At 49.6% G+C, this 27492-nt stretch overlaps 1 protein-coding gene across 2 annotated transcripts in view; it reads left to right on the top strand.

Moving 5' to 3' along the window:
* Positions 1-26738, top strand: part of Ext2 (exostosin glycosyltransferase 2) — a 143928-nt gene extending 117190 nt beyond the window's left edge. For both annotated transcript variants that reach the window (XM_005330038.4, XM_078046192.1), the window contains 4 exons: positions 17408-17551; positions 18307-18435; positions 19661-19743; positions 26072-26738. In XM_005330038.4, coding sequence (XP_005330095.1) covers positions 17408-17551; positions 18307-18435; positions 19661-19743; positions 26072-26210 — 495 coding nt within the window. In that variant the 3' untranslated portion in view covers positions 26211-26738. The remainder of the gene's footprint in view (positions 1-17407; positions 17552-18306; positions 18436-19660; positions 19744-26071) is intronic.
* Positions 26739-27492: the final 754 nt, after the last annotated feature.

The raw sequence follows: 27492 nt of genomic DNA, 5'->3' as shown, positions 1-27492 counted from the left end.
TTGTATACATCTATATAAATTATATAAGAAAAGGCATCAGTTATGGCAGTACTTTTTTGGGTTTTTTTTTTTTTTTGAGAAAACAGAAAAATTTTATTGCTTTGCTAGCAAAGGAGAAACAAAGGAGACTCCTGTCCCAAAGGCTATGATTCTGCCCATCAGCAGGAATAGGGGACTTTTAAAGAGGTGATTCAAAGGCCACATTCCACGTTCTCTGTTGAGTTGTAATTCATTTGTTAATTTGGGAGGTAGTCATTTCTGAGCACTTCTGTGGCAGTACTTCTTATTTCAAATAGTAATCAGTCGGAGGGCTGGGCTGTGGCTCAGTGGGGGGAGAGCTTGCCTAGCATGTGGGAGGCACTGGGTTCGATCCTCAGCACCACATATAAATAAATGAAAAAATGAGGGTCCATCAACAATTTTTAAAATATTTTTATTTTAAAAAAATAGTAATTGGAAAGGAAGAGGAGAGGGAGAATCCCTTATATATGTGGATATAAAGGCATAAGGAGGAAGGAGTTCTGGCCATCGCGACCTTCTTGGCGCGGATCTTGGCTGCTATTCAGAACTGTCTTCTCCCACCACCCACCGCCGCTTCTGCCCTCCCTTCTCAGCCAGCACTTCGCAGCCTTCCTGCTGACTCATCTCCTAAATACCTCCAGTACCCTTCAGATCATTTCTTATTTTGTCATTTTTGTGTTTTCCAGGAATCTGTTCATTTTATGCGAATTGAAGATGTATTTGGAGAAAATTTTTGTAATATTATGTTATTGTTTAGGATTTGGAATGATGTGCTTTTTTTTTTTTTTTTATCATTCCCAACATTGGTAATTTTTGTTTTTTTTCTTTTTCTTGGTGAGTCTTGTTAGAGGTTTATCAATGTCACAGTCTTTTTGAGGAAGCAACTTTTGATTTTGTTGGTTTTCCTCTTGTATATTTGTGTTTGTATTTAATTACTAGTCTTTGCTTGACTGATTTCATTCTCTACTTTGATAACTTTAGTTGCTGTTACTTTTCTAGCTTTTTGACTTGATAGCTTAAACATTATTTTAATATTTATTTTTCTAAAACATACATTTAAATTTCTCTTTAATTGCTAATTTAGGTAAAAATCTCAAATTTCCATGTGTCATGTTTCTTTTATCCTTAAGTTCAAGGTATTTGTTATTTTCATTCTATTATCTTCTTTGACCCATGACTTTTGTCAAATTTTTAAGTTATATTTTTCTCATTGGTTTCTGGTTTGATTCTTGTGATCAAAAAATATACTCTCTATTAGTTTATTATTTTGAAGTTTGTTGAGACTTTCTTACCCAGTAAAGGTCTGTTTTGGTAAAAGGTCTATATGGTAAATCTACATGTACCTAAACAGAGGGCTCCTTCCGCACTTGGGGATGTGATGTTCTTCCCAGGTCAACTGGGTAAGGGAAGGCACCCCAACACTTTTAATTTGAACATAACCAAAACATCCGCTTCTTGTTCTTCCATAAACAAACACCCACATTTCTTCTGTGTTTTCTGTAACCTGTATCATATTTGTAATTGTTAAATTAATTATCTTAGTTTATTAAAAAATGCTTAAGTACAGTATTTGCTATGTAAGAATCAAAGAAAACATGCAGCAACCCTTTCCTACTGTACAGAGAAAATTTAGAGAAACGCAGAGAGATAGAGGAATCTCCCCTTAGGGCCTTTTTGATAAAGGAAAAGACAGCCATCCTCTGACATCTAGAGTAGTTTTACTAGTTGTGCCTGGAGACAGAAGAACAGAGCAAGTGAGTTCCTGAGACCCCTTCAGTGGTCATTCTGAAAGATCAGAAGTACTGGCAAGATGCAGGAGGTGCAATTCCATGCGGAAGGGCCCCAGCCTGCTACAAACAGAGCGTCAAATTCCTCCTCTTTCCTGTGAAGCGTAGAGATTGCATGTGTAGGACCCACAGCATATTAGAAGGGAGGACGGGGTGGATATTGGTGGTAGAGCGCTCATCCGACACACACAGGCCCTGGGTTCACCACCCAGCAAGCACTGCAGTAAAACAGCACAACAAAGTTGGAGAGAGATGCAGGAGTCGCCTTAATGGAAGAGACCAGAGCAAATTAGGGTGAGCCAGGGCCTATTTTGCTCAAGATTCTGATGATGCCTCTACTGAGGCATGATAGAAACTCAGGCTGAGAGTTTTACATTTTTCACAAATGTGAGGGCATTCTGAGGCAGTGCTTGCAAAGGGTTGGAATGATTGATTTACAGAGTCTATTTTGTTTTATTTTTTTGTTACTAGGGATTGAACCCAGGGGTGCTTAACCCCTGTGTCATATCCCCAGCCCTTTTTATGTTTTATTTTGAGACTTGAGCTTAGGATCTCACTAAGTTGCCGAGGCTGGCTTCAAACTTGGCCACCTCCTGCCTCAGCCTCCCAAGTTGCTGGGACTACAGGTGTGAGCCACCACACCTGGCTCTTACAGAAACCTTTTAAAACAACAGGCTCCATGACGTGTTTAAGGGACACAGAGCAGAGTTACAGGCCAGCTCACAGATCCCACCCTTAAAGCTGCACGGAAGAAATTTAAGCCTAATGAAGAGGTAAGAGAAGCAAGAAAAATGATGGGGACAGTCTAACGGGAATACAAGCTGGAAGTTGATAGTCAACTCCAGCATTCCTTTCCAGAGGTTGTTAAGCCACACAGTGCTTCCTGCCTTTGTCACACCTTAACACAAATAGGTGAGGTTGGTACTGCACCCAGGGGAGCAGACGAGGCTGCTTGCACTGGGTGACTACTACCCTCGCCTCACTGCAGATTGAATGAGAGGATCAGTTCTGTAGGCCACCTGGCTGATACCTGTTCATAGAACCCCATTTGGAAAGCTCTGTTTAAAAGAAACACAGGGTCAGAATGTGAAGGGACCTTAGAGGTCAACCTGTCTTCATCTGCATTGCTGAGGACACAGGTGCAAAGAGGCTAAGTTACTTAAGGTGTTAATGTTCACTGAGTCCAACCCTAAGGCACGCCATAGCACTTGGGAGTGAAGGGCCAGACCACTCTTTCCTTCCAGTGTCTATGACCTGAGCACACAGGCATTTGGACCAGGGCTTGGTATCATTATTTATTTACTTGGAAGAAAACTCAGGAGTTATTTGCCTGTTTAGATGGGGTCATGTTCCCTGTTGGAAGGCAGAAGACCTTGGGAATTATCCTATCCCCTCTCCAACCCTGAAGTCAGGAGCTCGGAATGATCTTCCCTGGCCCTGTGTGTTTCTGACTTGTTTGACAAGCTCTAGTGAGCTACCAGATGTGGAAATTCTTTTCAGCCTGGGATAATTTATTTATCTGTTTATGTACTTTACCAGGAAAGTATCTATTGAGTTCTTGATACTCATTTTCGAGGGACTCCTAAGGGAACAGTAGCAGTGTATAATGTTACTCGAATGTTTGATTTTTTTTTTTTTCCAAGTCTGTCTGCTTTTATTTCAGACCTAAAGAGCTGGGAAATAAAAAGCAACTTATTTCTACTCCCCTCCCCCGCCTCTGAGAGACAGTTTAAAACATGTGGTAGAAAATGAGCCATGGAGACTTGGCTGAATGCATGAACCTGTGAATTTATTTTTCCTTTCATACTTTGATCCACATTTCCAACCATAAAAAATTATTAGTAGCACTTAAGTGTTGGACATTTTTCACCTGAGAGATGTGAAAAGCTCTTGGCTAGTAATACTGGTTATAAAGTCAGGACTCGGTATGGGAGCGGGAGTCCACAGGAGCAGCTGTGTGTGTTGTTAGGCACGGAACACAGAGGCTCTTCTCTTTATAGCCTGGCATCCCGTAGGTGGTAGAGGTTGGTGAAACCTCTTGGGTGCTAATAAATTATGAGAATTTGTATTATTTTATTCACAACTGCCCAAGGTAATGGCAATTATATTCTCTCAAAGGATCATGGGAAGCAGCAAAATAGCTGGAATACCCCATTATTTTCACGAGGATATGAAACCACCTTTGAGTGGCTTTCCTGATGTTGGAAAATGCGAATGAGCTTGGCCATTGGATGTGACTGTTGTGACTAGGAAGGGTGTTTGGGTTGACAAGGGAGACTAGTTGGTGAGGCAGTAGAGGTAGGCTCTGAGGCCAGATGCAAAGTCTGCAGGGGGTACATGACCAGGATGAGGCCACAGGACAAATTCACAATGACCGAGACCAGTTAGAAGGAGTGGGAAACCTGGAGACTTGGTGTTAAAGCGGATCCAGGGGACTGAGAGGAGCCGCCTCCCCAGACCTTCGGCGTGGCTGACGGGAGCGCTCCAGAGCTGACTCTGCAGCATTTACATGGTCAGCACAGTCAGTGGTGTGTCCAGGGAGGGGGACAAGAGGACAGTGTGTGGTTCCAAATATATTCTCCCCCTTTTCTCTTCTTATGAGAAGGCTGGAAGATGGAAACAACCTAAACTAGAACATGATTTTGTAAGAACTTTCAGAGGGAGCAGAGAGCTTTCAAAAAGAGCAAGCTCTCTGTGTTGGTCTATGGGTCCGTCCTGAGCCTTCTGCCAAGGAGGGTGCCACAGTTACCAGGTCTGGGAACAAATAAATGTGAAACAAGTCTTGAACTCATTTCCCACAGGCTCCTGGCCATGGTCCTTCTGTTAGGGAATTAACTGCTCAACCCCCGACATTCACACCCCAAGTCCTACATCTGGAAAGGTGCCCAGGCTTCTAGGAGTCAGGAGGGTCTCTGCAAAGGGGGTCCCTGTGTTTGTGATGGCCCCACCCATCTCGCCCTGCGAGGCCTCTGGCGCAGGCTCACCAGTGCATCTGAGACCCCGAGGAACCACACACAGGGAGCTGGAGCAGGGTGGCAACACTCAGGGCAGTGGTCCTCAGGGAAGAGCTACTCGCCTTTGCCCAGGCTTCCTGCGTCACATAGTGAGACTGATGAAAAGGGACCCTATACCCAAGAACAGGGCCTGTGCCAGCCTCTGGTCATCGGGAGCACTTCAGGCTTCAGAGAGAAGCAGCACCACCCCAGCCAGCTCAGCTGGTTGAGCCTTCTCGGGCCTGGCCTGGGAGTGAAGGGGCAGGTTGGAGCTCAGGGCCTTCCTTCTCTTCCTGGGTGATGGGCTGTCGCTGCAGGAGCCAGCAGCACCACATGCCTCCCGGGGCCAGGTTGGTTCTGCATGTGTCGTCAGACCTTGCTGCAGCTGTCCCCATCAGCCCTGTGCGGGGTTTGACTCTAGAGCTTTACAGTGTAGATGGATCCATTTTACCAAAAGTGAGCTTTTATAAAACTAAAAATACTCGGGCGTCGTGGTTTGCCCTCTTTGTTAAGTATCTGAAGTTGACAGCTATGAGCTCTCTCAGCCCGAAGGTCTATTTGAGTGAATGTCGGTTCCCCGAGTCCCCTTCCTGAGTCTGGACATGACATCGTACAGTACTGAAAAGGGCATCTGTCTGTCTCTTACCTCTGATTTCAATTTTCTAAAGTACCCAAAGAGTTGCCATTACAGAGACTCTTGTCCTCAGAAGAGACAGTGGCCAGGGGCTCATTTCTGCAAGTGTCCCCACCTGTGAGACAAGGAGCACTTCCTGAAGAAGACGCAGGAAGCATGAGCAAAGGCAAGTCGCTCTTCCCTGGAGAACCACTGCCTCGCGTTGCCACACCACTCCCGCTCCCGGGTGCAGCTTGTGGAGCCTGTGCTGGCTGTCGCATCTTCAGCTCGCATTGATTTACACCTTGAGACCCACGGCTGGGAGGGACAGCCGCGCGTGTGCCCCGCCGCAGCAGGAGTGCTGCTGACAGAAGATCCTGAGTCGGGCCAGAAGCCTCAGAGGTGCTGAGAGAAGCTGCAGTGAGTCTGACCTCTTGGAGCCATTCGAAAGCACCCCGGCCACCGGAGAGCAAGTCAAACAAATATTAAGGGAAGGAAATGGAATATGTATGCTGAACACTGAAATAACATCTGACCGTTTCAGAAAGCACCCAGTTGGGAATTGCAGTGAGTGGCACTTTTTTCTTCCCCACTGAGCAAATTAAAACAGTAAGTTCAGAATTTGTTGACATAGCCATTAATGAAACATCACACGTGAAACTGGCGGACCCTTGTCCCAAAGAGGAGGGCATGCACGTCAGCTCTGGTCCTCATCTAAGGCGCCTCCTCGCAGACTCCCAGCCAAGCCAGGCGGGTTGGCCATAGCGGGTTTCCCGTGGGAGCCAGCACTGTGCCAGCGGGGCTGCAACAAGGAGCTCTCAACTGCTGCACCCCGAGCCTCTGTGGCCACCCCTGGCCTCACCACCTTCCTGTCCCCCACACCATCCGGGCCCCGTGGCTTTTGTGCCTCAAGAAGCAATGCTCAGGTTATTTTAAAGAGGCATCAGTTCCCTGGATGGTTATTTGTGTGCTTTCCCTCTTCTTGCCAAAAAGGAGATGTCTGCAGAGATATTCCAACCCTGAGAGGATCCATATGTTTGAGAATTATTGTTCCAGAGCTGCCTGTTGTCTCTTTGGGATTGATTACCAAGAACTTCGGCTGTTACAGAATTTGGCCTGTGGTTTCAGGGCATGGGGGATTTATCTTCATGGACTACTTATCTGCCCTGATTGTGATAGAGATGCTTAACGGAGGTGCGTGGGCAGGACGCGGGAGAAGGCCAGGGGAGACGAAAGCCACAGCAGCTCCGGGGCCCTGAACTGCCCAGCTCCCTCGGGAGGGCAGTGCCTATAGCCTTGAGAGGACAGCCGTGTCATCCATTGCAAGATAGCACCACTGCTGCAACCACCTGAGCTGGCGGCAGTTGGTGATTGCCGTCGCTCTGTATGGAGTGAGTCTGCACTGGGGAAAAATAAGAAGGAAGAAAACTTCTAAAGGCTCAGAGCAGACCCTGACCTTAGAGATGTCACAACTGTGAAATGAGTCTCTAGAAAGCAAGAAGAACTGGCCAGTGTGATATTTATGCTCACCTCTCAGATCATATTTATTTCTTGGTGCTTGAAATTGGTGCCTGGGGTTCACATCAATCATGAGTGCAGTGTACTGCGCTGTCCGTTGGCTGGTTTAGATCAGGACTTGGCAGCCTTTACAAGTAGTATTTCTAGGTTCCCAACTGGTCTTTGGGTTGAGCTGAAGATTTGAGGGTTAGGTGGAGGTCACAATCATATGTTGACACCCTGCTCTGGAGAAGGAAGGAAGAGGCCACCTTCTCACAGCCAGGGCCACCAGTCACGTCCATAGCAGAGAACTGGGCTTGACTGAAAAGCTCAGCTTTAGTCTGGTCCTTGCAACAGGGATGGTGTCTGCCTCATTTGCTGCTCTGTGCCTGAAGCTGGTTGGCACATAGCAGAGGTGCTGTGAGCACTGAGTGAGTGAGTTCAAGGTGTGGACTTGGAATTTATTTGTCAATATACTGTGAGTAAATTACAAGGAATTGCTCAAAGTTCAATGACCCCATATTCTGTAATCATGGAAGTCTGGTCTTCTACTCCTAGCTCACCAGACAGCAAAGGGTAATCTTGTTCTGATCACTCACCTGGTTGGGAGCAGTGAGGATCTCAGTCCTAACTTGTAACTGAACTTTCTTTTTCTTTCTTCCTATAAAACCCGTGTAACTCTCTTCCTGTTGCTGCTGCCCACCCAGCCCTTCCTGCCCTCTGCCTCTACTTGGCCTTTCCCCTGACCCTCACTTTCTGTTCTTTCCTTGTTTCCTATACCACTGGCTTTTCTAAGTTGCTAGCCCCTGGTAACAAGACACATGCTTTAATGTTTTACCCACTTCCTGAACCACAAGACACTTATTTTAAGATAACTGTGAATTCACATGCAGTTATAAGAAACAGTACAGCAGACCTATGCAGCTCAAGACACTTTTAGGGCTTTTGTGTCCTAAACGTAATTGGGAAAGCTGGTTTTAAATGAAAGGTACAAATGCAGTTCAACGGAGGAAGGATAGCTTTCTCAGCAAATGTGCTAGAAAATTGGAAATGCAAATGCAAAAGTTTGACTAAACCTTACACCCTGTACAAAAATTAGCTGAAAGGAAGACAGTCTTAAATGTAGAACAGAAAACCATAAAGCCTTTAGAAAAAAAAAAAAGGATAAAATCTTGAAGGTCTGGGAGTAGGTGGAGAGTTCTTAAAGCATGATCCATAAAAGGAGAAATTGATAAATTGGACCTCTTTTGAAAAAGACCTTCAAAGAGGATGAAAAAAAAACTGCAGACTGGGAGAAAATATTTGCAAACCACATATCCAACAAGGGACTAAATATCTAGAATATGTAAGGAACTCTCTGAACAGTCCAGTTGGAAGATGGGCCAAGCACATGAACGGACTTGTCACTGAAGAGGATATACGGATGGCGGATAAGCCCATGAAAGATGTTGAGTGCTTTAAGCCAGCAGGAAAATACAAAATCAAACCGCCGTGAGATCACCACACACCTATCACAATGGCTAAAATAAAAAATAATGACAACAGCAAATGTTGGTGCGGACACAGAGAAACCAGAGCCCTCCCTCCTGCATTGCTGCAGAGCATGTGAAGTGGTCCAGACACTCGGGAAGTCTGTTGGGTGGTTTCTTGTACAACTGAGCATATAGCTACCTCAGGACCCAACAGTTGCATACTTGGGCATTGGCCCAGAGGAATGGAAATTTATGCTCACACAAAAACTTACATGTGAATGTTTGTACCAGCTTTATTTGTAACCACCAAAACCGTTTCTCAGCTCAGATGTCCTTGAGCGGTGGAGTGGTTAAACAAACTGTGGTGAGTGCATACCATTGAACACTACTTATAGTGAAGGGACATAGACATCAGATACATAACACAGCTTGGCTGCATCTCCAGAGAACTGTGCTGAGTGGAAAAAAGCCATTCCCAAAAGGTGACATACTCCATGGTTCTCTTTCCAACCCTCATGAAATGACACGATTGTTGACACGAGGGGTTGCCAGGGGTTGGGTTGGTAGTTGTGTCCTAAAAGATCAGCAGAGGGCTGGTTGTAGTGGCACACACTTATAATCCCTACAACTTGGGAGGCTGAGGCAGGAGGATCGCAACTTTAGGGCCAGCCTCAGCAACTTAGCAAGGCCCTAAGCAACTTGACAAGACCCTGTCTGAAAGTAAAAAATGAAAAAAAGACTGGGGCTCAATAAAAGTGCCCGAGATCAATTCCCAGTACCAAAAGAATGGCTTGATAGGGGGACCTCTGTGCTGGTGGAGAGACCTTTGTACCTGGGTTGACTCCAGTTTGATAGCATCCTAGAATTCTGTGAGTTGTTACCCCTGGGGAGACTGGGTAAAAGAGACATAGGACTGCTGCATTATTCCTTAGAACTGCATGTTATCTCAAAATAAGATGTTTCATTAAAAGAATAATAGGAGCTCAAGAAGCATCTGCATAAATGAATTAATAAAATAGTAATACTCAAGTCTCTTCATACCTAAACAGTGACTTTAGCTGGCTATTGGATTGTCTTTCTAGAACTTGTTATTAGCTTTAATTTTGGGGCCAGGATACCAGGGATTGAACTCAGGGGCACTCAACCACTGAGCCACATCCCCAGCCCTATTTTGTGTTTTATTTAGAGACAGGGTCTCAACCGAGTTGCCTAGTGCCTCACCATTGCTGAGGCTGGCTTTGAACTGTCAATTCTCCTGCCTCAGCCTCCAGAGCCAGTGGGATGACAGGCGTGCACCACTGTGCCCAGCCAGGCTTAATGTTTTGAAGATGGGGGAATATCTCTGGATTTTTTTTTTTTTAATGCTATGGAGAATATCAGTTGTGACAGTTCAGGCTTTATTCTAGCTTTGCAGGTTTCACAAGCTACCCAAAGTCATCATTTGGAAATAGGTGGAATATGAATTAGTAATTTGAAAGCATCTTTCTGCTGCTTGGTCCTCCACCAAGAGGTTCTGAGGTGTAGTAAGCACACAGGTTGGGCACCAGGACACACGGCCTCGTGAACTGTTTCGGAACCTCTGTCGTCTCGGGACTGCAGTGTTTGTGGTCAGTATTCTTCTTGTCTCGGAACCCAAGGAACCCGAGGGGCCTGGCCAGTTTAGGGTAGCATCCCTGACACAGTGACAAGTTGCTGGGGCAGCTGCTTCCAAGAGGAGAATCAACTTCCTCCTTGCCAGACACAACTGGTACCTTCATCTCTGTCATTTAAACTGAACCTCAACAAAATCAACTGGAAATTTCAAAGCAATTTCTGCTCGCTGATCAGGACTTAGGAAAAGAGCAACTTAGCTTCTTGTCGCTGTTTCTCCTTTAACTTCACCAAACAGTCTCCTGAGAGCAGACTTCGAAATAGCACCACCCACCCTGGAGCTGAGGTTATGGAAATAAAAATGATGTGGCGTGTAGGGGGCCTTAAGGAGCACCAAATCAGCAAAACCTTGACCTGCGCCTGACCCGTCTCTTCTCCTCCTGCCCCGTCATGCACACCTCCTCCTGTTGTCTCCTGAGAGATTCATAGCCTCCTGAAGAAGAGTGGTTGGGTTTCATCTTTCGCTCAGCTGCTGTGGGCTTGCTTTTCCTTCCCTGCCCCAGAGCCTCCCAGATTCCAAGGGTCCAGAAGGCTCTCTGATGTCATGCAGCAACGCACAGCAGGCCACACAGCTGATGGGAGTTGCTTCTCTTAATGGTATGAGCATGTGGCTTCTTTTGCTAAATGGGAACGTGTTCACAAGGAGCCTTCAGCTTTAGAGCATGGGGCTTTAGAGCAGGGGACACAGGGTTTATCATTCAGCCTTTTCTTTGGAGCCCAGGGCCTTACATATGCTAACGCCCTCTCCCACTGAGCCACTTCCTCAGCTGGGCAGAGGGTCTTGTCTTGTCCTGGGCCTTTCTTGCTGCCCCAGGGTTTTTCAACCTGGTTGTGGGGCGGGGCAGTGTGACTCCTACACCCTGCCGCTGGCACCACAGAGCAGAAGCCCCTGGCGCTGAACATGCGGTACCTTGCTCTAACCTCTTCCTTTTACAGGTGAGAGACCAGACTCCAGGAGGTGAGATCCTCTTGGAGTCAAGGTGAGGTGGAGTCAGGTCTTTGTGGGCAGGACTGGACAGGGTTAGGTCTAGTTCAGGCCGACCTGGCAGCCTACCTCGCACAGCATCTCCCCTCCAGGCCTCAGTCTTTGCGTCTCTGCAGGGAGGAACCGGACTGAGTGGTCTCTGGCTCTGAGAGGGCCTGGGCGGGACCGGCAGCTCACCCTGCATGCGTGTGCCTTCTGTTGCTGTCCACAGAGGGCCATGGTCAGACCACCTGGCGAGCTGGTGCAGCTACAAGGACAAGGCAAGTGTCTCAAGGCCAGCTCTCCAGGAGTGTCTTCCCAACAGTGGTGGCCCCTGGAAGATGTCCTCATGCACATTCCTCTGTCAAGTGGCCCAGCCCAGTCTGCCCTTTGGGCCTCATTGCTGCCTCTGACCTCAAGAAAGAACTTGAAAGGACTGGGCATCGTGCGCCCAGCACCAGGCTTTCCCTGCAGCTGCGCTGAGCCAGCGGGGCCACTGTCAGGCCCCAGAAGCCTCCCTGTGTTACTGGATTTCCTGTTTGGCTTATTCAAAGCAGAACCCTGCTCCAAGTCAAGAAAGCCTCACAGGCAGACTGAAGCGCCCCGCAGGTAGATCTCAAAACAGTACAGTTCGCACATGTATTTATCAAAATTAGGGAACTCGGGGTGACAGCTCCTGGGCTCCTCTGCTCTAGTGTCTCACATCAGCATTTATTAATTGGGTCCCAGTGTGAACCAAGGCTCTCGAACTTTCTGCAGAGCACCCCTTGATGAAAGCCTCCACCTTCCAGTGTACTACTGAGCATGCGCTGAGAACTAAGCCAGCCAGCCCCCATCCACTGCCTTTTCAGGAAATTCCAAGTGTGAAAGGTGAGCTTTGTTCCCAGAGGGCTGAGAGCAAATCCTATAACCAACTCGGCTGTGGAAACCAGCTTGGAATTGGAAGCCAGCCAGCCACCCTTCCCCATCTGGGCAGCTCGCAGGACAGAGCTCGAGGGAAGAGGCTGCTCGTGCAGAGCCATGTGCACGCTTTGGGTTCCTTGTGTCTCTGCCTTGGTGGACCCACGCATGTGACCCCGGGGGCTGAGCCACACAGATGGTCAGGGGCTGACAAAACAACACCACTGCTGGGGGCACACCTTGGGTCCGGTGGCCCGTTTCCCCTGCCACTCCTCAGCCCATCTCTTGGCTCTTGAGTCCTGACCCTTTGCCATCCCTCCCACCTGGCAGAGTCTCCCTGAGGGACAGTACCTTTGAAAGTGTGATGACTGCAGGGGCCGCTGCAGAGGGGCTGTCTCCCTGGTGCTGACCCGTGGTTTCATGACTGCACGTCCCAGATGGACACCACCTGCTGCTGCGCCTTCCCCTCCCCAGTACGTCTGGAGCTCACTGTGGTCTGCACACACCCGGTTTAAAATGCAGCTCCAGGTGGCCCCGTGAGGACCGTGTGTCATGTACCCTCATGTGCACAGCAGTTGACAAGGCAAGCCAGGCGACCTACAGACCCACGGCTTGAAACACATAGGTGATGGCCTGGCTCCGCAGGAACAGGTCATCAGGAGGAAAAGGAGGACTCTAGCACTAAAAGCACAGTAGTGGCCTCTTAACCCAGCCCCTAGTGTCACAGGTGGCAGGATGAAGGCGGGCGCCTTGAGGAGACCAGCACACAGCTCGTCCCTGGCAGAGTGCGTCCTGGGCTGCTTTCCATAGGATGTGAGGGTCAGCTGGGGCGGCCTCCTGAGGCCTTTCAACTGGGAGAAGATCTTGGCTTGATCCTGTAGTAGTGGGAAGCCACAGAAGACTTCAGGGGTTGGGGGCAGGGTGTTTTATTTGTTGTAAAAGAACTTCAAAAAGGCCAAGTAAGCACAGCTGGAAGTCTAGAAAGGTGAAAATTCCCTAATCAGATAAGAAGTGTTTGGGGCCAAGATTATAAAAGTTAGAATGGAAAGAACAAATGGCGGGTGGTGTTCCCTGGTTATGATCTGCTTCTGAACAGAGGTGTGGGACAGCCCCAAAGGTGAGGTCTGTCCAAATTACCACTGCGCCCCTATGTGAGGCCTAGAATCTGCCCTAACAGGCGGCGTCTGGCTTCCAGGGCATATGTGACTAAACACGGCGAGGACATTGCGGCTGGAGGACTGTGGAGGACTGTGCGGTCCAGCTGGCGAGTCCCTGAGGGCCGTGATGTGAACTGTGGTGGAACACTGCTGCCAGCACTGCAGGGACACACGCAGCTCCCCAGGGCCCGCGTGCCATGCCGTGGCAGGAGGCTGGCCCCAGAGCATCCCCCGGTAGGAGGAAAGGAAGGCGGGCCGGCGGGCGTGGAGGGGGGCCTGCCCTCCGCCTGGGAGGAGTGCTCCTGGGCACATGACCCGAGCTGCGCTAGGCTGGCCGGCACAGAGGGCCCTTCCCCTCTGCTTCCCTCCATTGTGATCCTGGAGTCAGCAGCAGGGTTATGGATGAGGTGACAAGGATGGTGTCCTGATTGGATCCAGCTGCCTGGAGTGAGCCAAGGGCAGAGGCTCGCGGGAGGAACCACGCAGGCTCCTGAGGAATCTGAACCTCAGGACACCTCTGATGCCGCCACAAGTGCTGGAGTGTGGCTCTCTGTAACCCAGCGCCGCCACATTAAGTCCCTCTGCAGAGAAGTCAGCCACAGTGAGAGTCCCTCACTGCAATCTGACTGCATGTGACCCTAAGGCTGAGCAGTGGTGACGATGGTGGTGAGGCATAAGGATGGTCGCGGCACCCGAGGGCGAGGGTAAAGAGGAGGCCTCACGGAGATGACCTGAGCTTCTTGTGCGTGGCGCATAGGATGCGCTACCTTCAGGGAGCAGAACCTGACGGGTGTGCCACCCGCGCCCCCACCCTGCCCTCCCAGGGTCAGTCACGTGACCTGGGCCCTCGGAGGCGCCATGGTGAGCGTGGCATGGTGTGCGTGGAGCGCCGGGCGTGCGGTGCCCGGGAAGGGTTGGCAGGGCCTTCAGGGGAGTCCCCGGCCCAGCAGTGGTCACGGCTCGCATAACTCTGCTGCTGCTCTGGGCTCTATAAAACTGTAGCAGTATCATATTATTTTAATCTGCTGAAATACAAATCCAGAGTGGAGGGAAGGCAGCAGTGCACACTGAGGAAATGTCTGACAAGGGTTCATTTGTCTGCAGCTATTAGGACGATGCCTGTGGCCGATTAACTCTGCTGGTTGCCACCCGGCGTTAATGAGGCTGCGGCAGAGAGCTCAGAGGTGAGCTGCTTTCTCACCAGCCTGACCACGCCCAAGACCCCCGTCAGACAGCTCGTAAACAGAGACAGGGTCAGCAGGGGGACTGGGCAGAGACAGTGTAATGACTCAGCTAGTGTCCCTCCCACTCCTGGAAGAGCGCTCAGAGAGGCATAGCCGCCTGAGGACTGCTGTGCTCCTCACACCCCACCATGAGAACTGCTGCAGGGTCCTGAGCTAGGAGAGCTGAAGAGGGGAGGGTGCCTTCTCTGCTCTGGGCTCCTTACCTGCTCACCTGCTGCGTGCTCAGCAGGTGTGCGGAGCATAGTCACATGCAGGGCAGTTCTTTGTGCTTGGAATACTTCAGCAAATAAAGACAGTCTGTCCCGGTCCAGTGTGACTCCTACCCGAGGAAAGTGGGTGGAAGGCCTGTGCTTCATGAATATGGAAGTAACTGCAAAGAATAAAAGTTCGGTAAAGCAAAGCAAGGGCTTGAAAACAGAGGGTGTGGCGGGCGTTTGGTTGTGGGTGGTTTGGGCCTTGGATGCGAAAGCCCAAGAAGCCCCTTGGGTAGTTGGCAGTGGTGATCTGACCCATGAGAGGGAGCCGGCCTTTTTCTTTTTCCTTCGATACTGGGGATTGAACCCAGGAGCACTGTACCACTGAGCCACATCCCCAGCCCCTTTTTTATTTTGAGACAGTGTCTCACTAAATTGCTGAGGCTGGCCACAAATTTGTGATCCTCCTGCTTCGGCCTCCAGAGTAGCCTGGAATACTGGTGTGCACCACTGTGCCTGGCTAGAAACCAGGCTTTTGAAAAGCAGGGAGAGCCTTCCAGACAGAAGAAGTAGCCAGTGCAGAGGGCTTGGGGTCTAGTCATGATGGCAGAGCAGAGAGACCTGGTGTGGGGGAGAACATGGTGAGAGAGGCAGGAAGGGTGCAGTAGCAAGGCATTTCTTGTCTTCCTTTGAGGGTGGGACATTTCTTAAAGATTTTCAGAGATATGTTGAATTGTGTCCCTTTCACTTCAGAATGTGACTGACTGTATTTGAAAATAGTGACTTCTCAGATGTCACCAAGTTACAATGAGGTCACCAGGGCGGGCCCCAACCTAGTATGCCTGGTGTCACTGGGGAAGCTGGCCGCATGGTAACAGGGCTGGAGTGATGTGGCTGCAAGCCTGTGGTGCCAGGGCGGCAGGGCAGGCTCCCCTGCGGGCTCCGCAGGAACACGACTCTTCGGGCACCTGGAGTTTAGCTTCTCTTCTCCTGGTGTTCCAAGCCCCGCGGGTGTGCTTTTTTGCTACCGCAGCCCCAGGAGGCTAAGAAAAAGGAAGAGAGGTACCACACACTGGCTCTCCCTCCAGAGTGGCAGTCGGGAAGCCACCAGTTACTCTGGCTTGAGACCCTGTGGCTTCCATAAATACATATGTAAATATACAATGAAAATAATTATAAAAAATAAAATAGAGACCACTGGTCGGATTGCTGTGTGCTGAGCACCTTAACGTTCGCTTAGACGTGGGTGGTCTTTCTAGAGGTGTGTGCACGCCAGGGTCTGGAAGGGCGGGAGTGGCAACCAGGGGACAAGGTAGAAAGAAAGCTGTCACAGGGTCCTAGGGAGAAATGGTGGTGGTTGGAGCTCCAGGGTGTGGTGGGGGATGGTAAGAGGTGGTCAGAGTAGAGCAGCAGGACTTGCCCATGGCCTGGGAGGGAGGCTGGGAGGCAGAGGCCGATGCCAACACCTGGGCTGGAGCAGTGGGCTGGACCATTGACTGAGGTAGCAACATGGGGGTGACCGGTCGGGGACGTGAGATTCAGAGTGTATTTTAGATGTGGTAGCGAGGGGGTGCCTGTTTGTCCAGGCAGAGGTGCTCATTAGGGGTTGTTTAGCTCAGGAGTGTCCTGGCTAAGCATAAAGTTAGAGGTCGTCAGATTAGAGTTGGCATTTAAGGAGATGAAAACTAGACACAATTCCTTAAAGAGAGAGAACTTGGAGAAGAAAACAGGGCCTGGGCTTGGACCCTCAGGAACCTCATTACTTAGAATTCTGCTCCAGGTTGAGAAACCAGCAGAGGAGAGTGAAAAGAGGCACAGGACGGCCAGCTAATGTCAAGGCTCAAGGCTCACTCACGAATGGCCCTTCTCTCTCTTAAAGGTTACACTATTGTACATAATCACACGGGGCGGGGGGGTTGGCAGTGCCTCATCCCCAGTGTGTGAAGTTGTGTGTGAGCCAGCAAGACGGCACCCAGGCCCTCCCCCAATGGAGAAGCCACGGTGTGTTCTCAGTGGGCTACGGAGTATGAAGTCAGACAAATCCTGTACACTTTAGGCTTCTAGTAGGACGTAAGAATGGAGGTGTGCTCAGGAAAAATAGATGTTTTTTAAAAGAAGACTTTGGAACTTTTCATAATCACCAATTTAACACGAATCAGGGCAGTTGAGTTTCAGAGTTCCATTTATTCTTCTTTTGTGTATTCATTAAAAATGGCCACATGTGGTGGCACACACCTATAATCCCAGTGACTTGGGAGGCTGAGGCAGGAGGATCACAAGTTCAAGACCAACCTCAGCAACTTAAAGAGGCCCTTTCTCACAATAAAAAGGGAAAGAATCCAGGCGTGGTGGCTTACACCTGTAATCCTAGCAGTTTGGGAGGCAGAGGTAAGAGGATTGCAAGTTCAAACCAGCCTCAGCAAAAGCGAGGTGCTAAGCAACTCACTGAGGCCCTGCCTCTAAATAAAATACAAAATAGGGCTGGGGAGTTGGCTCAGTGGTTGAGTGTCCCCAGGTTCAATCCCTGGTACCCCCCAACAAAGAAAGGAAAAGAAGTGGGATGTAACTTAGTGGTAGAGCTCTGGAGAAGCTCTGGATTCAATCCCTAGTACCACCAAAAAAAACTATTTCATTATTCACGTGTTGGCTAAACTCAGTAAGCTCCTCTTTCACATCACTTGAAATTTCCAAGCATATCAAGAAGTTTGGAGGAAATCAGAATCAACCTCTATCTTTGAAATTTGGTAGAAGGGACGGGCCCCTGTTAAGACTGACTGCCTTCCGAAGCCCACTCTGCCCTTCTTAGTTGGTGAAGACTCAGCCCTCGGGAGGCTGCTGCTACCCGCTGGGTAACTGCACTGAGCAGCTTTCTCCTGAAGGGGAATTGATGTGACATGATGCGCTTCCATCCTTAGGTCTGGCGGGAATTTCCTGACCGGCTGGTGGGCTACCCCGGTCGTCTGCATCTCTGGGACCATGAGATGAATAAATGGAAGTACGAGTCGGAGTGGACGAATGAGGTCTCCATGGTGCTCACTGGGGCAGCTTTTTATCACAAGGTGAGCGGGCGCAGGCTGGGGCCACTGGGTCCCCTCTGACAAAACTGAGGAATGACACCTGTTGAATTGGGCCCAATGGATTTTTTCATATCTGCTGCTGGGTTTAGGGAAAGTGTCCTACTGAGAGGGCTTAGAAAAGCCATGTTGTGTGATATTCCTTTTAAAATAAGTTTGTTATTTTTTAACTATACAAACAATACATGCTCCTAGTACAAAGTACAAAGATTTGTAACACTAAAATGAGTAACAGTCACCCTAATTATGTCACCTAGAGAGCCGCATCTTGTCACTGGGTGTGTTTCAGCTTGCCTTTTACTTACTTATCCACACACTGCATTAGCTTCCATCACTGAGACAAAATGCCTGAGAAAAACAACTCTGAGAAGGAAAGATGGATGTGGCCCATGGTTTAGAGGTTTTAGTCCACATGGGCTAGCTCCATTGCTCAGGCTTTGGGCCTGAGGCATGGCAGAAGGGTGAGGTGGAGGAAAGCAGCTAGCTGGTGGCAGCCAGGAAGTGGAGAGAGGGAGGGAGAGGGTGGACAAGATGGTCCCTTCAGGGCACACCCCAGCCTGCTCCTCTCGAAGGCCCCCTCCTCTTGCAGTTTTCACCACCTCCCAATAATGCCTTAGTGGGCTAATCCACTGATGGGCTCAGAGCTCTCAGGATCCTGCCACCCCCAGAACTTCCCCTCCAAACACTGCTGCCTGGGAACAGGCTTCAGCATGCCTTCTTCTTTTCTTCCCACCTGACAGTATTTTAATTACCTGTATACCTACAAAATGCCTGGGGACATCAAGAACTGGGTTGATGCGCACATGAACTGTGAAGATATAGCCATGAACTTCCTGGTGGCGAATGTCACGGGGAAGGCTGTCATCAAGGTAAGAGGTCCTGCACCCACTGCTGTGCTTTCTTGGGCAAGTCGCCACCACCAAGCCTGAGAGGTGCTTGCAGCTATAAGACTGTGGCCCCAGGGCACAGATGCTTGCACAGTGACCAGGCTGTAGTGGTCCTAACATTCCCAGCTTTTGAAAGTATGTTGCCCACATTAAAAACTGAGAATATATGAAGATCCTCTGAGGGAGTCTTGTACATGACAAAACGACTATTTATGCCTAAAACTCAGACTTGGCTCAAAGCAGAACCTAGATATGTAGAGGAAGCCCCCTTCTCTGTGTGGGTGGGATCATCGTGACCTTTCTTCTTCCTGGATTATACCAGAAGTGGGCAGCGCAGACTCCCCTCAGAGTCTGCCTGGAGAGCCCAGATTCCACAGGAGCTCACGCTGGAATCTTGGGGTGGCATTTCCATCGATTGCACACGATTAAATGAGGAGCCTGTGAAAGAGGACAAGTCGCCATCTTCCCCCAGGGCCTCCATGTCCCCCAGCTCTCTAAATGACTCAGTGAACAGCTAACTGCAAGAGAAATTAAAGAAAGTGAATTCCACCCCGAACTTTGTTTTCCATGCTGTTGGCTGTGGCTGCTAGCTCTGGACAGGTGTCTTGCCCCTTAGCCTCGCCCTGGCTAGCTGGCCTTCTTGTGCTCCTATCCTTCCCTAAGTTGGATGGAAGCGTAAGGTTTGGGAAGCTGGAGGGGCAGTCAGGGAAAAGGATTCAGAGGGGAGGGACGATTGGAATTTTTTTTGTGACTAAAGGGAACTGCAAAAATAAGCTGTATCTTCCAGAGTACAGTGCTGCTCCTAGCATCTGCCATTAGCTGAGAGAAGGAGAAAGAGTGCCTGTTGGAACTGAGGTTATGGTGAAAGTTATGGGAAGCTGTATTTCATCGCCCGTGTGGCTGCAAGAACAAACGGTGTTTATACAAGGACCTTGGCAGTGAGAAAACAGTCATTAAACAGGAATTAAGGAGCTTGTCATCACCACTTCTTCCCAGTTACAGAAGGCAAAAGCCCTCCAAGCCTCTTTTATTGGGCCCTTGTGAGTTCTGTTGGCTGAGCCAGCCCGAGCTGAGCAGAGGAAGGGTGAGGTGTGCGTGTGCGTGCGCAGCATCTCTGCTTACAGCCGGAAGCGTGCAGAGTGGGTCTCAGCTTGACTTTTAGAGTCCGTGGCGCTGAAGCCAGATATGTTTTATGCTCCTCTGTCAGGTGACCCCACGAAAGAAATTCAAGTGTCCTGAGTGCACAGCCATTGACGGGCTTTCTCTAGACCAGACACACATGGTGGAGAGGTGAGTGAGCCTCAAGCAAGTCTGCCCCAGCCCTGATCCCCATTTCCTGCCCTGGGCCTGTTTATGGGACTTTGTTGGAGATATAAGGACAGCAGCTGGTAGCCATAGTCACCTCCTTGGCACGGTGGGAATTGGGTTAGTTCAAGCCCAGGTCACCCAAAGAATTAATTTGGAATGCTACTCACTCAATTTGTAATGGCTGGAAGGGCCTTAAAAATATAGCTGGCCTTAAGCTCCAGAAGCCAGATTCTCCATGTGGCCTAAGCAGTTAACTGTCTACAGTCACTGAGTGGAAGCTAGTTAATTCCAAGGAATTACTGGATTGTTTCTCAGGGTAGCATCTCCATGTAAAAGCTTGACTAGAAAGAATTAAGCCAAGCCCACCAGAGACAGATTACCTTTGCTGATGTTACCAAAACAACCTGCCGAGAGCAGATCCAGAGCCAGGGCAGCTGTGAAGGAGTCCCTTTGTTTCTATTCCTCCATTACTCTACAAGCACACGCCTGTGTGGACGTGATCCTAGATGTGAAGACACCAGCAGTGGGAAATGTGTGACTTTCCTTCAGACCCCAGAACCTTACACTAGACCTGACAGTTCCCACTGTGCCCCCAAAGTCCCCAAGCTTCACAGTGCCTGAATCAGATCTCAGTCTTCCCGGAGGCAGCTCCTTACTCGTGGCAGCTGGCTTTGCCGTGTTAGTGGCACTATTGTCTAAGGACCAAAATGCACTCAGAGAATGTTCTAGTGACCTTTTGGAATGAGATACCTGGCTTGAATTCCCACAGATCTTACGCGCATCTGCTTGCAGAATTGCATATTTCTGAAAACCATGAGCCACAATAGATCCCTCAAGCTGGAGGATTTTTTGGTACAGGTTTTTCCTTGGCCTTTGATGTTTTTATAATGCTTTACTCGTTCTGATTTTCCAAATAATCTCCTTATCCTATCATCTGTGACTTACCTAGATGAAATTTCCCTTACCAATTGTTGGCGTGAAATAGTACATTATTGTGTTTTGGGATTATCGTCACTGGTAATCATAAGTGTCACAGGTAAGGGTCATGACATTAACAGCCAGCCGTAGTCCAGTTGGAAAAGGCCCCATTAGTGGTTCCTCTGGAGCACGTGAAGTTGCTCTGGAAACCATCTATTCTCTGTTTGAGGAGATTCAGCACGTTAAGCCCAGAGGTGATTGGGTTAGATGGTGGGGACACAAGGGAAGGAAGTGACAGGAGGAGGGTTGACCTGACGATGGCCTTGAAGCTCGCTGAGGCTCCTCAGCTCTTCTCTGCACCCCTGAGGCCACAACAAATGCCAAGAGGCTTAAAAGACAAAGTGAGAAAGGCACCGAGAGCAAATCCAGTTCAGTGCCCGCTCAGGACCCTGAGCAGAGGAACAGCCAGTGACGCCTGCTCTCTAGAAGAGACCTGGGAAAGCAGAGGTCTATCCAGACACACAGGCCACGTGATCCCAGATGACCTGTGATAATGCCCTGAGGGAGGCTCAGAGGGCTGACTCCTTGCTGGGTTAATGATTCAGAGTAGCTTTGTAAAGGAGGTGACACCTGATGGAGACCTTCAAAAATCTCTAGGATCTCAATTAATGAAACTGGGCAAGGAGAAGGAGAGGGGCCAAGGATGCCTGATCCACAAGTTCAAGTTCATTTGGCGGGCAATGTGAAGTTCATTTGGCCAGAGCCAGAATTCTGGCCTCTTGGTGTCAGAGTGCAAGGCCCTTTGAACCTTCACTCAAGGAGCTCAGAATTTTCCTTCAGGCTCTGGTAACTCTGCGTCACCCAGGGCTTGTTGGGGGTTTTTGTTTGTTTGTTTTACTCAGAGATTGAATTCAGGAGTACTTAACCCCTGAGCCATATCTCCAGCCCATTTTATTTTTTATTTTGAGACAAGGTCTCACTAAGTTGATCAGGGCCTCCTAAATTGCTGAGGCTGGCCTTGAATCAGCTTATCCTCCTGCCTTAGACTCCTGAGTTGCTGAGATTGCCACTATGCCTGGCTTTTTTTTTCACCCAGGGTTTTTGATCTGTTGACTAACTTGATCAAAGAATTGCTTTGAAGTTGGGCATGGTGGCACACACCTATAATCCCAGCAACTCAGGAGGCTCAAGAAGAAAGAACTCAAGTTCAAGGCCAGCCTGTCTCAAAATAAAAAGAGCTGGGGGGTGTGGCTCAGTGGAAAAAGACTTCCTGGATTCAATGCCTAGTACCATAAAAAAAAAATTGCTTTGAGATTAATTTGTAAGTAGTGTCTAAAATGGGATGAAAAATGATAAGATTGTAGAAAGAAGACCAGTTGTTAGAAACCTTGAACTAATTTGAATGTGGAAAGAAAGTTAACAAATTAACTCTCAAGAAAAGGAAGAGGTGCCGGAATGTGGTTTTCAAATGGACAGGTATGAAGAGGTACAGACAAGGAGTCAGCAGATTACTTAGATTTGGAGTCAAAAAAAAAGTCGCAGTACCTTTAACAGTGTGCACAGTGTAGTGGAGGGAAGGGGCACTGTTAGGGCACACTAGAGGGTTAGCCTGGGTGAGATTGAAGAATAAGGTGAACGATTCTGAGGCCTTGCCCTCTGTGTGGAGATCTAGAACAGTGACCAGGCAGTTAGAAACGTGGAAACAGACTGCAGAAAGGTGTTTGAACTGAGTCTGTCTTCTGCCCAAGAACCACAGCCGACTAAAGAAAAGCCAGGGCAGACTCTGGGATATCCTCACATTTAGGAGACCGAAGGCGTAACTGGAAACAAGCAGCAGCTGTCGGAGAGGCCTGCAGGCAGGCGGTGCCGAAACAAGGAGGGAGCAAGGGTCATGCAGAGCAGGCCTTGGCACGGGGTGATTATTGGTGACCTTAAAAAATACTGTCAGAGAGTGACGCGGACGAGGCTCAGAGCCTGAGCTGGTGAGAGAGGAGTTAGGCAGGGAAGCGATGCTTTTGAGAGATTTAATAGGGAGTAGACAAATAAATCAGCAAAATGTTTTGGGGTTACAGATTGAGGTGCTGGGCCAGTCGTGGTGGTGCACAGCTGTAATCCCAGCAACTCGGGAGGCTGAGGCAGGAGGATTCCAAATTCAAGGACAGCCTCAGTAATTTATTGAGCTGTCTCATAGTAAAAAATAAAAAGGGCTGGGGATGTAATTCAGTGGTAAAGTGTCCCTGGGCTCAAAAATCCAGCACCCCTCAAAAAATAGATCGAGGCACTGGATTATTAATAAGGTACTGAGGACTGTGGTATAGCTCAGTGGTAGTGTTGCCTGCCTAGGATGCCTGAGCCCCTGGGTTCAATATCCAGCACCAAAAAAAAAAAAAAAAAGCATTCATATTGGGAGGGAGGAAAACATGATTTAAGCCATCTTGGGTAGCCTAGGAGAGAGAGTTACAACTGCAGAATTGTTCACTTGTTTTAGTTTTAATATTTCCCTTTGCAGAATGCACATTTACATAAACCAGCAGAAGTGGTAGCCACTTACCAGCCTCTGACCTTGTATTTGGGCGCCTAGATCTGAAATCTCAGTTGTGTAGGAGAGTAGTTTTTTACTACCCAGCATCTATTTCCAGAATCAACTATATCTTCAAGAATCAGAAGAATTTATAGTGGTTCATTTGCCCAGTAACTTTACCAGAGCAGGTTTACTCGGCAGACAGAAAGCATTCATTTAAGAAAACATAATATTTTGATTCAGATCAATCTTTGTTCAGAGTGTGAGCTTGTCACTCATTAGATTGGCTTACCTTATCTGAATTTCAATCTCTTTGTCTACTGAGATGGGATGTTAATATGTACCAAATCCCAGGGCCCATTCCCAGGTTCAGCAAATATTTATGAGCATCTTAGTACCCAGCAGTATGTCAGGCACTGGGATAGAGCTCCTGTAGCCCAGGGCCTGGCAGTGTGAGTTTCCACCCCAGTTTCCCTGCACTAGTCCTGAAGGCTCCTGGTCACTCTAGGTGATGGGATGTGCTTTAGAGAAATACAAAGCCCGTGGGCCTTTCCTCCCGGACACTGCAGCACTGCCCAGCCGGAGACTGGCAGTTCTGAGCAAGCACACTTGATGCGAAAGCAGCAGGAAACCAGGGTAGCCCAACCTCCCCATCCCAGTCACCCAGCCAGGCTCTCCTGCCTGCTGTTCCCTGCCCCAGACCTCCTGGATGGAAAGCAGCCGGCTGGGGAAGGGTCTGCACCCGCTCCCCTGTGCCAGGCTGTGTGCGAGGAGGAAGCGCCTTCAGAGCGGGGTTAGCCAGGGTTTCTGGCAGCGGTTCAGGCTGGCCTGAGCCCCAGGGCATATCGCCATGGCCCATGCCCTGCTGGAAGATCTGGTTACAGAGGAGACCTTGCCATTAATACTCTCCCTGGGCCATAAAGTGCCACCCTCAGCCAAGAGCCAGGGGTATCCATGCTGGGCGCGGCCGGGCTGGGCTGGCCAGAGCCTGTGTGCGCAGCACCTGGAAACTGGAAGAATCTTTCCTGTTTACAGACAGAAGCACTGTCAGAAAGTAAAACCTGTAGAGATTTGACTTGATTGGCCGCTGCTTTGACCCTGTGGTTTGAAGAGAGGAAAGCTGTTGTCCAGCGCTTGAACCACATCACCTAGAGTCTTCACTCTCCCCGCAATTCTTCCCTGGGTCTGGATGCTGCCTGCCCCCCACCTCCTGAGTCTCAGGAAAGAAACTCAGATACTAGCAAGTTATGGTGGAGTCTGATGCCAAGAGCCAGGTTCTGCCCAGTTCTACCACTTTCTAGCTCTGGGTCCTTGGGCAAGTTACTTAGCCTTATTTTCTTAATCCATCACCTTAGGATAATATAAACCCAGTCCCTGGGCAAGGGAGAGGGATGGGGAGGGATATTTAAGGAATCTAGAGATATCTATGTACAGCTGGCCAGGAGTAGACTCTCAACTGACTCTAACTTCCAGCTCCTCCCTTTGGAGCCTGGAATTACACTAGTAGTTACATTTGTATAAGATCATAATTAAGACTTCAGCCTCAGGAGCCAGAATGCCTGGGTTTGGCTCATGGCTCTTCTAGGTTTTCGGACCTGTCAACATGTTACTTAGCTTCTCCATGTCTCAGTCTCCCCCAGGGAAAATAGGAACGAGAGGCCATCACACCCGTTACGAGGAGAACTGGAAGCACTGCTAGCCTGGCAAGTTACTTAACAGTGCAGACGACGAAGCCAGCTACTTGTGGTGTCAGTGGGCATGAGGGCACGTTAGCTAAAAACTCCAAGTGAAATGGTTCAGATGTTTCAGAAACATAATGACAAGGGGAAAAACAGTAATAGCAATCTTCTTTATTAATGGTTTCTTCCTGGAGCCAAGTTCATCCATGCAAACTTGTTGATTAAAATAACTGGAAGCCAGGCTTTTGGTTGTACTTCCGAGGACAAAGAGATTGTGCCAAGTCCGCCTGGTGGGCAGCTGGCCAGTTCCTGCTGCAGCTCTCCAGAGCCGAGGACCTGCCATCTGATGCCATCTCTGAGGTCCCCTGACTGCAGACACGGCTTCCCCAGGCCTGGCTCCACCCCAGTTCGGTGCTGACCTTTCTTCTTGCCCAGCTGCCACACTCAGTTGGCCTGATTGACCTGCATCGTCCCTAAAATACGCCTGGCTCAGTCCTCTCCGAGGGTTGCTGACCAGCTCCAGGCGGGGTTGAGCCAGGAGATGCCTCTCCTCCAGTACCTCCATCAGGAGCTGTTGTCCCAAGTTGGCAAGGGTGACTAAAATCACAGATTAGGCAAGCAGACCCGTGTGAGCTCCGCCTGTCAGAGGAGCTTGTGCAGGCGCCTGGTCCTTCCTGGAGATGGCCACGTGGAGGCCCTGCATGAGTGCTGCTCAATGAACCAAGTGTTCGTTGTTTGAAATTGAGGTTCGCTGCCCTTCTTCCCTCGCTGCCCACTGCCACGTGGGTGGGACCCTTCTCCTGCCCTTTAAACTTCACTAAGCTGAACTCAGATCCAAGTCGCTTTCCTTCCCACCCTCCTTAGCTGGCAGAGATGGGGTTAAGGTCTGTTGGCAGCTAATCCACCTGGGTCTGAGGCCTGCCAGTGCTGAGCTGGAAGAATGCCTGGAATTTGAGGGGGAGGGGGAGAGATCCTGACCTGTAGACCAGCCTCCAACCGCATCGCATCGTTCACTTTCTCCCCCGAACTGAGCCTGGACCCCCAGCTCCTCCTTGATCCCTACCTCTCCATCTTCCCCGGAGCCTGGCAGCAGGCTGAGTTTCTCTTGTTGATGGGAACACGATGTATTTTGCTTCACCTCTCAGCCTCTCAAACACTTACCTTCCCCACCCCCTTTGCCCCGCTCCCACAGGTCCGAGTGCATCAACAAGTTTGCTTCTGTCTTTGGAACGATGCCCCTCAAGGTGGTGGAGCACCGGGCTGACCCCGTGCTATACAAGGACGACTTTCCTGAGAAGCTGAAGAGCTTCCCCAACATCGGCAGCCTGTGAGGTGTGCCGCTGGGGCCGGGCAGAGCTGCTCCAAGCCGTACTGTGGGGCAGAGGGGTGCGGTGACAGACTGGACTCCGCGCACCCACTCCCACCTTCTCAAGATCAGAAGCCAGAGGCTCCCGAGCCCAGAGCCCTGCAGCCACACCTGGGTCCTCCTGGCCTCCAGGGTTCTCTTCACAACAAGTGGGAAGGAGCCTTGGTGGCACTGGACTTGGCTCCAGCACGTTCAGTTCCAGGTGAGCAGTCTGCCGACAGGCCATGGGACTACACAGTGGAGGAGCCGGCCAGCCCTGAGACCGTGTCAGAGGTGCCCCTCACTTCAGTCATTGTCCACCGGCGAGTCGTGGAAGAACAGCCAAGCCCTGGATTTGGTGCCAACCCAGACTTCTTCATGGGTTTGGTCTGGGCCTGGGCCCTGGGGCTCCAGGCGCAGGCAGAGGAAGAACGCTGACTGGGGTCCCGTCAGTTCCATGAACTACTCTTTGGTGCAGATTTTATATGATTAAAATTATTTTTTACTCCTTTTATTTTATGTCTTAAGTGCTGATTCTTGGTGATCTGGGACCCATCCTTCTTTCGTGCACTTGCCTCGGCCTCTGGCCTGATGACAGTCTGGGAGGACGCACCAGGAGGGGCTCTAGTGCCAAGTGCATCAGGCATGAGAAGGCCCCGGTCATGAGCGACCTAAGAGCAGGGGCTCAGAGGCCTCCACAGGCCCCTCACTCCCGGTCAGCGGCCGTCCATACTGCCTCAGCATGCTGGGCCACCAAGAGTACCCTCTCGCTGCTGTGGAGTACCATGTGGTAAAAGCTGAAGGGGGTGTGACCCCCACCTCAAGGGGATGCCAGAATTCCCCTCTTCTCTTGGTGTAAACGTGACATTAGCCAGGGAGGCTCTGGCCAACGTTAAATGCTGCTGTAACAACCACTTTGCAACAGTTGCTGGTACATTTAAATCATTAAATTTCAGCATTTAGTAATACTGCACATGTGTGAATTATACCTCTTTAAGCCCAGTTGATGAACAAATCTACTCTGGCAAATGTTAAATGTTATGGATTCGAAACAGATTTATCTGGCTCTAATATTAAGATTAGCCACAGTTTGGGCTTCAGCCATAACACATGTCCCCAGAACACAGAATACATAACAATTTGCTTAGAATGTGGATATAATTACAGAAAGCCAGCCAGTTGTGTGCCAGTCGGAGCCCCTCTCACACCACCCATTGTTCTGTTGAGTGACAAGAAGGTGAGCAGGGACAGCCCTGTAGTCTAAGGGT

The sequence above is a fragment of the Ictidomys tridecemlineatus genome, chromosome 4, assembly GCF_052094955.1.
Source record: "Ictidomys tridecemlineatus isolate mIctTri1 chromosome 4, mIctTri1.hap1, whole genome shotgun sequence".
Classification (NCBI taxonomy): Eukaryota; Metazoa; Chordata; class Mammalia; order Rodentia; family Sciuridae; genus Ictidomys; species Ictidomys tridecemlineatus.
Note: the sequence above shows the minus strand (reverse complement) of the source record. Positions and strands in the feature narration are given on the sequence as shown.